The sequence below is a fragment of the Physeter macrocephalus genome, chromosome 11, assembly GCF_002837175.3.
Source record: "Physeter macrocephalus isolate SW-GA chromosome 11, ASM283717v5, whole genome shotgun sequence".
Taxonomy (NCBI): domain Eukaryota; kingdom Metazoa; phylum Chordata; class Mammalia; order Artiodactyla; family Physeteridae; genus Physeter; species Physeter macrocephalus.
In genome coordinates, this window is record NC_041224.1 from 169,539,416 (window position 1) to 169,553,978 (window position 14,563).

The 14,563-nt window shown below is 50.7% G+C and overlaps 1 protein-coding gene across 18 annotated transcripts in view; it reads right to left on the reverse strand.

Annotated features, from left to right (window-relative positions):
• TTC7B (tetratricopeptide repeat domain 7B) overlaps window positions 1–14,563 on the reverse strand; it is a 249,175-nt gene that overhangs the window by 37,955 nt on the left and 196,657 nt on the right. For 16 of the 18 annotated variants that reach the window (XM_024130960.3, XM_024130959.3, XM_028496321.2 and 13 more), the window contains one exon: window positions 9,432–9,572. In XM_024130960.3, the coding sequence (XP_023986728.1) occupies window positions 9,432–9,572 (141 nt within the window). Of the gene's footprint in view, window positions 1–9,431; window positions 9,573–14,563 lie in introns of those variants that run through there. The other 2 variants (XR_008618724.1, XR_008618723.1) reach the window with 2 other exon arrangements.

Below are 14,563 nucleotides of genomic sequence, written 5' to 3' on the forward strand. Positions count from 1 at the left end.
TGGTTTGGCCCCCTCTCTGGGTCTCTGGGGCAGCACTGGGGACCCCAGGGCTCTAGGGTACCCCGTTGGTCAGCCAGTGTCAGGGGAACATGGAGGGTTCGGTCCCTGCGCCCAGGCCTTGTGTGTGACCTTGGGCAAGGCCATCAACTTCTCTGGGCCTGTTCACCTGCCAGGTGGGGCCTGAGGTTGGCCCGCATCTCTCCAAGGGCAGTGGTAAGGATCAACCGAGAGGGTGGAAGCCTGGAGCCTTGGATGCCCGCATTCTCGGCTTGCTCCTGCGGGCATGATGCTGGGCTCTGCCCCTGCGACAGCGAGGCCAGCAATTTGGGACGGGTGAATTCAACCAGCTGTGATGCACTGGGAGCCCAGCTGAGGCCAGAAGTCACGATGCATTCTCCGATTCAGCCTCCCTGGGCACAAAGCTGGAAGTGTGATCTCCATCTCACTCCCTGTCTCTTTCTTAATTGGCTCAGAACTCAGGACGTAAACAGAGGTGTACTATTTCCCTAAAGCCTCCAAAAAATGTGATCGGTATTGTCTTTTCCCACTAAAACTATGAGCAACTGCCAGCCACGTCACCTCCGCATCCCTTAGCACAGGATCTAGCACTTAGTAGGTGCTTACGGAAAGACTGTAGATTAATGGACACTGCTTGCAGGTCAGAGGAAGGCAACCATCTCTGTGGCCCAGGTCGATGAGGAGTCAAAGGCCAGAGAAGCCACAGCAAGTGATGCTCCCCTGACCCCTTCACCAAGGGCTAAATTCAAGTGAAAACAAAAAAAAGCAAAAAACCCCACAAAGGGCCTTTTGAGCTCATTAAGAGATATAAGAGCTTGTACCGAAGGAACAGCAACACAGAGGGAAGCTGGCTCTGGGAACTTAAAGCTGATCGGCTCCTAACAAGAACACAGTTCAGTGCAATGTCAGAGGCCCCGCTGCAGGGCGGGCTCTGAAGGGTCACTCTCTGAAGAGGTCACAGGGACAGAGTCTGTCCTGGTCGCTGGCAGCTGACAGCCTCTAACCAAAGGTAAGGTGCCACTCAGGGTCACGGACACTTTCTACCCCTTTCTGAAGCTCACACTAAGCTCTGGCTGTCCTCTCTGGAATCCCTTGCCTTCTCCTTGCTACCAGGTTACTATGAAAAATGCTGGAAATATCCCCCGACCCCACCCCCGCTTGCAAACCCTCAATGGTTCCCAGTGGCAGGTGAATGTAACCCAAATGTTTTTGCCTCCCGTTCTAAACTAGGACCCTGCTACCTTTTCGCTCCCTCCGTGCTCAGTTCACGGTCTCACCTCCACTCCTCGGCTGTGCTGTTCCGTCTGCCCAAAGTGCCTTCCCTGTACTGTTGCAGACCCATCACTCCTCACCCTGGGCTCCCCCAAACCTCACCCTGCCCACGACGTCCCCCCAAACCCCACCCTGCACACGTCTTCCCCAGACAGGCCTGGGTGCGTCACCCCTCCACCGCCCTGTGTGCTCTGGGAAGTCCCTCACCCCAGGCTGCCTCCTGCTCCCGTGACTGGTGTTATCCCGTAGAGGTCGTGCCCCTGGAGGGCCGGGATCAAGTCCGTTCCCCTTTGCGTTGCGCCTCGAGCAGAGGGCTTTCCGAAATCGTTGGCCAAACCAAGCTAAAGATGGGGTCTGAAAAGGGCTGAGCTATAGTGCCAAGGCCCGGGGCCTCTTTCCTCCTCAGTGGTGAAGGGGGCTCCCGATAGGGGGACCTGGAGCGGGACGCACCCACAGCCCCGCACGGGGCCCAGTTTCCTCACTCGTTCATTCACTCTTCTGACACTTGTCAAGCACCTGCCTCACGTCGGCCGCAAGGCTGAGAACCGGTTCCCATTGCCCCTGCCTTGGGCTCAGGGCTGCTTGGGTCGTGCGCCGTGCAAAGGCGCCGGGTGGAGTGGGGCTGGCCAGCCTGGACCCCGCTGGCCAGCTGTGAGCCTGGCGTAGGGCTGCATCTGCCCCTGGAAAGCGAGGAAGCTCTTCTCACCAAGGTGCCTTCAGCTAAGGCACACCTGCTCCCTGGGGCTTAGCCTACCCAGAGGGGACATTTCTGTGAAACTCACACAAAGGAGCCGTGTACGTGAGAGGCGGCCCGAGGGCTGTACCTGTGTGCGTGCCGTCAGATCCTCCATTCCACCAGAGGTCTGGCAGAGAGGGATGTAGGAAAAGGCGCGTGGGCCATCAGCTTCTCTCAGTCTTGCAGGCAGCAGGAAGTTAGGCCTGCAGACTTGCTGACCCCCCGAAACCATTTCCTTTCCCCCAAACCCTGCTTCCCTAGAGAGAGGAGACTTGGGAAACCACCTTAGCAAGCTGGTCCCGGGACAGCCTCTGCCGCGGAGGGCAGAGCAGCGCCAGGGCCGGGCGCAGGTGTCTGCCGGGAGCAGCAAGGCTCCTGCGACTTCAAATGACTCTTTCAGGTGGAAACCAGCACGAGGGCCGAAGAGGACAGGGGTCAGTGAACTGATGAGTGTCCTGTCACCTGGCCAAGTCACCAAGGCCTGGGCAGGCCTCTATCCTTATCAGCTCTCACCTGAACTGTTCATTATTCTTTCTTTTCTGGGGACTCAGGAAGCAAAGGGAGGCAGTGATTTTGTTTTCATGCGTCGGTCTTACCCTGAGCTCCTCTGGGCCAGACCCCAAGCTGGGGCCTGTAGTCGCCACGAGGGACACAGCCCAGGTCCTGTCCTCACTGAGGGCCCGGCCAAATGCCTCCGTCAGGGTCTCGGCTGCACACCTGACATTTATTTCCGAGTTTGCAAATGGCTGTGTCCACTGTCAAGAGTGATCCCTTTTCGTGGATGGGATGGTGAGACTAGGCCCTCGTCCTTTCACTGCGTTGGCCCAGGTGTTTATCCCTTGGCCCAGGTGTCTTCCTGACTCCTCGCTCCTTCCCCAAAGCCCCCCACCCCTCTGGCTGACCTTGACTTGATTTCTCTTGATTCCAAGAGAAAGCAGAGGCCGGCAGAGCAGACCTGGAGCCTCTTCTCGCCGCCAAAGCGACAAGCCCAGCGTTGTCCTCTGTGCCCATACTCTACCCACCTGAGGGCTGGTGCCTCTGCCGGTGCCCTGGGCCTCACCACTCTCTTGCCTTCTTGAGGGACTCATGCCTTCACAGACCCCCCCTTCTCTTCTGGATGATGAGGGACCCCCGTGAGCAGTCAACAGCCTTCTGCGTCAGCCTTTTTAACCCCCTTCTTGACCCCTCATGTCCCCACTCCGCTCCACAGGACTCTCCCTGCAAGGACTGTGCCCCTCTGCTCCCACGTCCTCACTCGCACCCACCCTGCAGCCCACGCCAGTGCGGCTCCACCCGCACCGCCCCACGCCAGATCCAACAAATGTTTTTGTCTCCACCTTATTCAAGGCCCCCCGCAGCATTTCCTACCTGCCACGCGCACTTAAAAATCATTATTTTACAATGGGGAGAGGGGAGGGGGGCAGGGGCAAGGGAGGGGTAGGGGACTAAGAGGTACGAACTATTAGGTATAAAATGAGCTGCAAGGATATATTATACAATGTGGGGAATATTTTCTAACAACTATAAACGGAGCATAACCTTTAAAAAATAAATGAAGATACAATGCTGATTAAGAAATCATTATTTTAACAGTTATTGAGTGTTTGCTACCTGTTGAACACGCTCAAGCATTATCTTGTGTGACGGTCAAACTGTCGTCATTTTGCAGAGGAGGGCACTAGGGCGGTGGGACCAGGATTTCAACGAGTCTGAGTCCAGAACCCAAGCCCTCGATGGTACCGCACGGGCGCCTTCGTAACCCCCTTGGCTGCCAGGACGACATGTCTCCTGGTTCCCTCCCACCTTGCTGACCGCTTCCTTTCTGTTGCTTTGGCTTTTCCTCTCCTCCCCAAATCTTGAGTGCTGGGGGCCGAGGTCTGGGGCCTGGCCCTCTCCCTCTGCATCGACATTCTCTTCTTAGGCCTTCTCGTCACACCCCTCGGCTTTAAATCCCCACTTGCAACTTGATGTTTCTAGCCCAAACCTCAAGCGTAGACTTGCATATCCAGCCGCCTTCCTGCCACCTTCACCGTGGGTCCTCAGGCACCCGTCGCTCCCAAGTTCAAGCCGGGCTCTGGTTGCTCTCTGCCCCCACCATCCCTACCCATCGGTTCCCACCACCCAGGCTGCCCGTGGCAGGAAGAGGAATCACCAGTTACCCGCTGGCTCCAGCTCCCGACACAGGAGTCTTCCTTTTCCTTCACCCCTACATCTAACCCGTCAACAAGCCCTATCAGTTCTGCCTCGAAAATGCAACTCGGGTGTCCCGCGCTCTCCACCCTCGGGCCGGGCCGTTCCCCGCAGTCACGCAGACCAAAGCTCCTGACCTTCCCTCCCCACTGCACTGTCTCCCGTTCCGTGCCCCACATTCCGCGGGGGGATCTTTTAGCAACCTCCCTCTGATCCTCTCATCCCCCTGCTTGCCGTCGTTCAACAGCTTTTCAGTGCTTTTAGGAAGAGGTCCTGACCTGGTCACCAGGGCGCTGGCTCGTCCGGCCTCGCCTCGGCCGCGTGATTCTTCCTCTCTAGGCTTCATGCCCTGCGGCCCTGCCATTTCTCTAACCTCAGGGCTCATGGGGCCCACAGGCCCGTCCCCGTGTGTCCTACGCCTGCCACGTGCTCAGGCCTCCTCCGGTCCTGGCTGGGGAAGACCTCTGTTCCCAGTTCTCCCAGAGCCCACACTGCTGCTCCGGGGTACTCGGCACCGTGGAATTAAGTGCTTCTGCAATCGTTATGCTTCGCATCTGTAAACCCCGTGAAGGCAGAGCCCGTGTCCTCTGCTGTCCCCTGAGCTCCAGAGCCTCGCCCTGATGACGCACGTAAACAGACGCTCACGGGTGCGCGCTCCATAGCCGAATGCCCGCCCTGGGCAGGGGCTGGGGCTCTGGGGCCACACTGGTTGGGTCTGAATTCTGGTTTCTCCACTTATTAGTCATGTAACCTTAGGCAGGTGACGTGAGAGCTGTGTCTTGGTTTTTCCATCGGTAAAATGGGGTGATTAAAGGGTATTTATACCTTATATGGCTATTACAAGGACTAAACAAGTTAAGTCACATAAAGTCCTAGGATAAGGTCTGACACATGCACGGTGCTTGGTAAAGGTCAGCTACCCGCAGGTTGTAGACCACGAATCAAAGCCTCCCAGGGCAGCAGGGGGGCAGGTCTGGCGGGGCTGACCCACAGAGCCTGGCACCGTGTCAGGTCAGGCCTGACCCCTGGGTACCACATGTTCCCTCCTGCAAGCACTCCCTGTGCAGTGACCCTCACGCCACCTGTCTGGGAGCTGTCTTCATCTTGTCATGGTGGCCATGCCACAGCACTACCCTTCAACCCTGCCGATGCAGCCTCCCGGAGGCTGGGAGGAACCTGGCAGGGGGAAGGGCAAACGGGACAGGCCAGCCAGGGCCAAGGAATTTGTGAGAGTTTCACAGCTTTACATTCCCAGCAGAAATCAGAAAATCTGATCTTGCACATCTAAGAATAGCCGTTGGTTTCGACGGTGAGAGATGCCAAAGTGAAAGCTATAATTATTAGTAAGTAACAAGCAGAAATTATCCACCTACTGCAAAATCATTTTTAGCTGCCATCCCGGAAGTGGAAATTGAAGGATGGACACCAAGAAGCTGCTTGGCTTGGGAAAGGCCCTGGTTCAACTCTGAATGACTGTGAATGTATGAATTTCCAATGGCCAGTGATAAGGTGTGCATTCTAAAGAAAACGATGTATGACTCCCAGGGAGATATGTCTCAAGGTGCAACAAACATCAAATGCTCTAATTCAGCTCTCCTGACTCCTGCCCAGTGAGACCACAGAGGTGCTGGCTTCTATTTGCCCTGGGTTTCCCTTCTGCATAACAGAGGAAAAGAACCCTTTGGACCTTCTTTATAAGATGGTGTATATACAAATGGCACTAGAAGATACTTGGAACTTTCAGGAAAAGAGACCATAAAAATGGGTAGTTTCTTTCTAAATATCATGTGATAACCAGATGCTATAAGGAAAAGACTGATAAATGTAAAAAAAAAAAAAAATTTGGCAAAAAGCCCCCAACAAAACCCCAAAACACAAACAAAATTAAAATGGGGGGCAATACTTATAGCACATATGACACAAGGCAAATTTCTTTGACACATAATAAGTGCTTACAACTCAAAAAGAAAAGCTCAGTATCTAAGAAGATAAATGGGCAGAAGCCATGAGCAGACAACTGAAATACCATTTTCACCTATCAGATTGGCAAAGATCTTGAAGTTTGATAATTTGCTGTGTTATAAAGAAAGTGAGAAAATGGGCATTCTCACCTCGTTGACTGGAATGCAAACTGGCACAATTCTGTGGAGGGCCATGTGACAAAATTTACCAAAATTAAAGAGTATGCACCATTTGATCCATCAATTCCACTTTTAGGAGTTTACCTTACAGGTACAGAACAATCTATAGAAGGCTACTCATTGACGCATTGTCTGTAGCAGCAAAATACTAGAAATAATCTAAATGTTAATCAGTGGACTACCGGTTAAATTATGGTAAAATCATACAACGGATTTACTCTCTGATGCGCCGACAGGCAACGATCTCCAGCGAGTGTTACACCCCGACAGGTGTGCACACACTAACGGTGGTTGCCGTGGGGAAGTGCGACTGACAGGATGGCAGGAAGCCTCTCATTTCACGTCTTTTGTGCCTTTTAAACTGTGTATCATGTGCATGTATTATTTTTTCAAAAATAATTTAAATAAAATTGTCACATGGGTCCAAACAAACCAAGCAACAAAACATGTACAACCCATGCCGGTTGGCCACCAGGTATCCTGTGAGGAGCCTGAGGCCCTGGGGTCAGAAGTGTCCAGGAAGGAGGACGAGGTACAGAGGGAAGGGGCGCCCAGGGCATGGGTCCCACCACACAGGACGGGAGGGACCCCGGATGGTCAAGCATCCCTGGACCTCCTGGGTCTGTGCTCCCCACTGGGCCTGTGGGCTGATTTCCTCACGGAGCAGCCAGAGGCTCAGGTGTCCTAGTCATGATCTCTTTGCCACTCAAATGACACACAAGTGGCTCAGGGACCTGCTCATATAATAGGCTGGAAATCTGAGGTCGTCTCAGAGTGGCCTTACCTGCCAGCCTCAAATCTGGGGCCACCTCCAGCACGGGCCTCCACCACAAGCTCCCGCTACACTCAGCTCGCGAGAAAAAACAATCAGGAGAGAAGAGACCCACAAATGCCACAGAAACACCATGGCCTTGGGTGTGAGGCCTTGATCAAGTTTCTTCCAAAGCTTGCGACATTTACAGAATCTGGCAGTATTGTTAGAGCTGATGATGGACGCAGATGTTACCTGGTTTCCATAAGTTGTCAAAAAATGTGAGTCACTTTTAGTTTGCCACCCAGAGCAGTAAAGCTCAAACCACATACGGTAAAACCTTACAGTTCAGTGGAAGTTTATTTTATGAATTCCTTCTGCGTTTACCTCTTCAAAGACCATACTGAATATATGATACGATTCTAATCTTGACTCAAAGTCAGTGCTTTGAAAGAGTCAATATAGCACCAATCCTATAAAGATTATAATTTGCTTCATTCATTCATACTATATAAGCGTGATTTATATACTGCCTGGAGTTTAAGGCAAGTATGATATTCCATTTCCAGAATTCAATTCCACCAACTCGTAGAATGTTAAAAGCCACACGCATTGATAGCAATGAGAGCTTTATTCTGTCCTATAGGCTATGGCAGTGATAAAGGGATGTCATACGATTAATAAAACTTCAAGGATAACTCCAAAAGGAATCTTAGCTGCCAGGTTCTTCAATGTTCTAATAAGCAGCTACAAAATTTCCTCCCAAGAGTCATGGTGGGTCATGTCAAGAGGAGCAAAGCCTGGATAACTGAGTGAGGGGCAGCAAGCCACTGGGCAAAGCGGTCCTGGAACTCAGTGACCCTCACCAAGGTCCTTAGCTTTTCCGAGAAGCTAAGGAAAGAGAAGCAATGCCTGGGAGGTCAAGGGAGCTGCTTCCAGCCTAGAAGGATCACCTTCTGCCCCTGTGGTTTCGTAGACATTGGCCCTTTAAAAACTCAACTTCACGCCCATTTTGAAGGACAGCTCTGCCCCTCTACTGGCCCTGCAGGTTCCGCCAGTCTCACCTGGCCTGGACACTAAAGTGAACCCCTTCTCTTTTTGTCCTTTGCCGTCACTGCTCATGAGGGCGACTGAGTAGGACAGGCACCAGGTCCTAGACTGGGGACCAGCTTTTCTTCAAGAGAGCCGCAGAGGAAGGCAAGACTGCTGCTCCCCGGGCCCTTAAGTCAGCCTGTCTAGAACCCAGTAAGAGGCTGAACGCTGGCCAGCATCTGCACAGCAAGAACAATCAGCACATTCGTGAATCAGCCCTCTTTTGTATTTCTGCTTAGAAGAACATAATTTGTTAATTTACAGTGGTTGCTTTGGCTCAATTAAAGATGCCAACACGGAAGCGGTTGACTGAGCTCGGCTCTGGGACATGCCAAACCCAGGTAAATCCAATCGTGTTTCTTACACGAAGGTTCCAAACAAGGTTGGACATCATACAGTTAGCCTTGGCAAAAAAGCAGTAAACAGATGGCCAGTGGTGGGTCATAAGCACTTTTGCAGCCAAACCTGGGCTTTTGCCGTGCACCCTGAGAGCTGAGCCTGGGAAGGCCTTGCAGATCAAGGGGTAAAACTTGAGAAACAGAAGTTATCTTTCCTATGGAACTATAAATATGTAAGCACATCAATAGCCACCATTTGCTCTGTATAGTGGGATTCCCATTGCTAAAATGTCTGCAGGCTGGATTTATTGTAGCGACTTCCTAGCTATGCAGAAGCAGCCATGTGAAACTGGAGGAGGGGCAGTCACACCTGCCTTCTGGGCTAGTTTCCAGTTCGGCAGCTGCTGGTACCTGCCTCGCTCTCTGAGGATTACCAGGAGCGCCATCAGAAAGGAGAGCTCGGACATCAAAAACGCTGTCCCCCCCACCCCCTCGGCTTAGATAAAGACATCTGTGTCATCAGGACACCTGGCCCCTCTCCCAGGGTCTCTTAGACTTCACCACCAGGGTGTGCCAGGCACTGTGCTCACCAACCCTAGGAGACGATGCTATTAACCCCACCGTACGGACGAGGAAACCGAGGCTGAGGGGGGAGGCTATCAACTCCAGCCTATGCAGCTGTTGGTAAGTAGCAGAGCTGAGGCTCCACTCCAAGGCTGCGGGACTGCCAGACCTCTGTCGGGTCTGGGACACCACGCTCTGCTGTCCCCCTCAAAGAAAGTCTGGGGTGTAGATCTCTGGCCCCTGCTACGGCATAAACCCTGCGGCCCAGGCCGCAAGCTCCCCTCTGGCAGAGCGGCAGGTGGGCGTGGGATTGAGGGGCGGAGCGGTACCTGCGTGGAGCCAGATCTGCGCCAGCGTCATCCAGGGGTGTAGCGGGCCCTGCTTGGGGGTGCTGCTCTGCAGAGACGACGCCACTTCCGACAGTGCCTGCTCCACTCTGGAGGCTGCTACCGACGTGGCGTGGACAGAGCCTGCGGGAGGGTTTCGGGAAGACGGCATCAGAGGTGAAAGGACAGACCCAGAGCCAGCCACCGACCCACACAGCCAGCCGCCCCCCTCACACACAGGCACGGGTTCAAGACGTACACACACCCCTCCCTCACGATGTTTCTGAGCTCTATGGTCCTTACTGTCCATACAGTCACTATGGCCTGGCACCTTAGTTTCTGTCCGTTGCTTTAGCTCGTCTTTTAGTCAGGACAGAGCACACGCTGTGCAAATGCTCTGTCCGGGAGCTGAGTCGAGCGCAGGCTGAGTGTCGGGGCAGGAGGGCCACAGCCAGCCACGAGGCCGTGACACGCTGCTGAAACCTGGCAGACGTGAAGTACTACAAAGGGAGGTGACAAAGCACCCCTGCCTGGGCCTGAACCTAGAAACTACCTGGGGGGCAGGGGGAGGAGCCACACTAGCCTCCTGGGGCAGGATTTGGCGTAGATGGAGGCCATTCTCAAGACAAACCCAGCCACCGCCCGTTTCATTCCCTGGCCTTTGAGGGATTTGGAACCATATTCTAGGACATGGCTTAAAAACTGTAGACAAAGCACAATTTGCCTGCTGTCTAAGCAGGTGTCTATCCCTAAGGCTAATATTGGACTCGCCGAGGACAGGTTACAGCAAAGTGGCCCGGAGCTCAGGAGCTGCGCCCGCCTCACCCTTCTGTAGAAGCTACTGTCCCGAGAACTGGGGGAGGCGGCAGGCGGAGCACAGTCACTGGCCAAAGGGCTTCTGTTCAGAAGTCCGCTGAGTCAAATGACACATTCCTCTCCACGCCGACCCTCGAGAGGTCCTGCCGATCGGAGGCCACCTCCCAAAACAGGGGCTCTTTCCCCACCTCTTTCCAACATCCGCTCTTGGAGGAATGGTTTCAGAACTGAGAGCGGGAGTCTTGGTTATTTCAAATTTAAAACTGGTGATATTTATATTCACTGGCAATATTCTTAATTTATAACTCATCGTAAAGTGTAATATGGAGATAAACATTCCAACGCCATCTCACTGGTAACTATCAACTTATCATGAGGTTGAAAATGGTGGTAATATAGAGAGAGAAATGCTGACTACTCAAATAAATTTCACTCTGGGTAAAATGAGGTTGTGAGCATAAAAATAATTTCTGTTGGGGCTTTGAAATGCACCAAGTTGGTCTTTTTTATGATAGAAAAATAGTAATCTAGAAATGGGAAAGGATATTCTCAGTATGGCACAAACAGGCAGCAACTGTTATTCTCACAGTTAAACATCAGAGATTGTCTTATTAAAGTCATAAAGGACATGATAATGTCTTCTATTTTCATGAATATTTAAGGAAGAAAGCTTCTAAAAGTTCTAAACAGTGAAGAAGACATGAAAGATTTGAAAAGTGGAAAGCGTAAAATTATTATTTTCAGACTATATGATTGTATTTCATGAAGACAAATAAAATCTGGAAATGAGCTGATCTGAAAAAAAATTTTTTTTAATAAAAATTAACTTATTCATTTTTAAGACTACCTGCAGCAATAGACTGGCCATCCATATTCCAACACAAAGGAAACATGGATTTTTCTAAATACACTCAGATCCTTCATTGGGGTGGGGTTGGTGGAGGTGAAATGCAGGAGGTGGATGGGAACCAGACTGGGAATCCAGCTTCTGTGGATAATCCACACACAGCGCCCACGGGGCAGAGTGTGAGGGGGGGTGCCTCTGGAGAAGGACCAGTGAGTCCTCCAGAGTGGGCGCTGCCAAGAAAGGAGAATCTTGAGGCCCAGTTCAGAGACACTGATCGATATCATTATGATCCAGGAGAACTGAGGAAGTTCAGCTAAGAACTGACCTTGTGTCGGACTACCTGAAAAAACCCTAAACAGCAAAATGATTAAAATGCTGTTGATTTTTTGGGTCTTGTTTTGTTTTTAACCTTTTTATGGAAAAATCAATGCTTTAACTTTGATAACACGGATTTGATGTAGTTTCCCTGAGACTTTTCACAGCAACTATTAGTAAATAAATAAGGTTGTTGTTGCTACATTCTGACATTATCAAGCCGGCTCACCTCCTCACTGACTACCTTCAACAGTGGTTCTCAGCTTGGACTTCACATCAGAATCGCTTAGGGATTTTAAAAAATCATGATGCCATAGCTACAGCCCAGACCGACCGAATCACGGACCCTAGGGGTGGGGCCAGGCATCAATTTGTTAATAGCCCAGGTGGTTGCAGTGTGCAGCTAAGGCTGAGGCCCCTGACCTGCGGAGAGAGGAAGCAGGTGTTATTAACCGACATTTGGTCAAGAAAAGCCTGCAGGCGTCCTCTACACAGGCCCTCCAGCCTGAGCTGCCCTGCTTCCCTGCAGCCCAACAGTCTGCGGAAAGAGTTACCAGGAAGATCTTGTTCTTTAGGACGGAGGGTCTCAGAATCCCTTAGGAGTCTGCAAATTTATTGAGATCCCTCAAGAGATCTTGTTTACATGGGTTATATCTATTGATATTGACACATGAGAAATCGAAACTGAGAAATGCTCAAAATATTTAGTTACTAATTCATTTTTTAAAAAGAACAATAATAAACTACCGCTCTAGAAAAATCTTACGTGTTTTCTACCAGGTTCTCAGGCTCCTTTGCTACAGGGACTTGTGACTTTTGGGGGGCTAATTTTGCTTTTTGGGATTAACTGTTTGGTTCACAAATGAACTCATCAGAGCTAATGTCAAAGTTCCTTCTCTTTGTGGGTATCTATAGACAACTAAATTAATTAATTCTTCACATAATAATCTGTAAAATAATAAATTTTAATTTATTATTAAAATCAATGTTTCACTGTGAATAAGGTCTGGAAAATGATGATGATGATCGGCTTTAGTGAACGTGGCCTGTTTCAGGCACTCTGATTTGCACTTTACATATATTATTTCGCTTAATCTTTAAACAATTCTTTGAGGCAGGTAACACTGTCACCTGCATTGTTTAGATGACAAAATTGAGATTTTAGTGAGTATCTTCCCCAAAGTCATACAGCCAGCAGGTGGCAAAACCAGGACGCAAACAGTAGCCTAACTCTGAATCTAGCCTCTGAGTCCAGCCCGATGCCACCTCCACCAGGAAGGCTGCTGTGGGCCCCCTGTTTCTTCTCCCTACCACCCTCGTGTAAAAAGTTAGGCCTCGGGTCCTCAGTGCCCCATCTCACCCTGTGGGTACGGTTATCACCGTACAGACCACACTGTTTTATGTTAAAAGTTGATGTAACTGTCTCTCCTCCGAGACTGGGTGGTTCTGAAAGACAGGAACATGCCCTCCATTTAGGTATTTTCAAGGGCTAACGATGCCAGGCCCACGCAATGTACTTGGTAAATGCTTGCGGAATGAGTGAATGATGAATGAATGAATGGAAGAATGACTACTGTCAATACACACATCACTGTGTGAAATTGAGAAGAGTGGCCCCTCTTTGGGGAAGCACGTCTGGGTGCCCTACTCTCCTTCCCTAATGGCTCAGGGGCCAGAACCTTCCCTGTCTCAAGGGGCTTCTCAGCATGGCTGTGCTCACTTCCAACAACCTGGACTAAGAACCACAGTGGTGCACAGCTGGATTAACACTGCACTCACCTAGGGGCTTCCCACCTCTAACATAACTAACCCACTTAAATAGGGAGGGTAACTGACGTTCGTCAGAAATAACCGTTTCCTTCCTAGTCGATCCCTTTTCACACACACACCTCACAGGGGCAGAGACCCTTCAGGTTCTGAACTAGGGATGGATATTAGGGCATTCAGTACTTATTAATAATGGTAGGTGACTTATGATAACGGTAAAATTATTTAATAGTTAATGTCTACTCTTTCTGGCAATAGCATAGTATATCAAATTCTTCCACTGGGTTAGAATTTGGAGGAAAAAGGGATAAACATCATTATGAATCAGAATGGATATATCTGATTACAAATAATCAAAACAACCTGTAACTTAACTGTTTCATAGGATTGAAAATGGTAAGAGCCAAAACAGATTTTGGTTTCTGTTGGTAAACACCTAGAAATGCTAGTTCTAACCAACCTATTTTTACAGCAACCTTTTTCTTTCTCACCAAAGCAAATGTACTCCTACAGCATGCATGGGGGTTAAGAGGACTGTTCCCCTAGGGGACATGGACAAATTGAGGCTTGAGAAAGGAATTCGAGGGAGGAATAGAAGACATATTTCTAATTTGAAATCCAAGACCCTGGAGAAATAAGCTTCCAAATAATCAGGTTCGACAGGTAAGCCAGCGAATGTGTCCGGCCACTGTACATCTCTTATTTATCACATTAATTTGAGAAGCGCTCATCCCTGTCGTAACCCTGAGAGCCGAGCAGCCACCAAGTCCCTCAGTCACAGGGCACGGTGGCTCTGAAAAGCTACTGCAAAACCAACTGAACTGACAGCTGACACAGGCAGGTGAGAGCATGCCCTAAAATCTGGCCTAGGTTCTGTGACCTGATTGCCCCAGTGGTCCAGGGGGCATGAGATGCCCTGGAGCTGAGGAGATCTGAATTTCCTCCCACCTAGAGGCCCAAGAGGAAAGGTTACCTCGGACACCTGATACATAGGCAAAGTGCCCCTTGAAGAATTGTTCTGATCCTTACATCCGGGGTCTTTATCTGAGTCCCCCTGCTTGACCACTGTCTGGGTGGGGTGGGGGACAGGGGCAGCGAAAGAGAGGCCCCAGGAGCTGTGGTGGAGAGTCATCTCCCCATGGGCTGAGGGGCCAGGAACCCAGGCCCCTGACCTCAGGAAGCTGAGTCCAAGCTCAGCTTGGAGGATGTCTGCCCCACATTCCTATCATTTGCTGAAGCCTGTGGAGAAACCCTGCCGCAAGTAGGCTGCCGGGCACAGCCAGGTCAACTTGCCGTTGCAGTTGAAGCCTTTCCAAAAATCCTTTTCCAAAGCACACTACACCTGCGGTCAATTTTACACAGACCTCAAATGTGGCCATCACATGTGGAC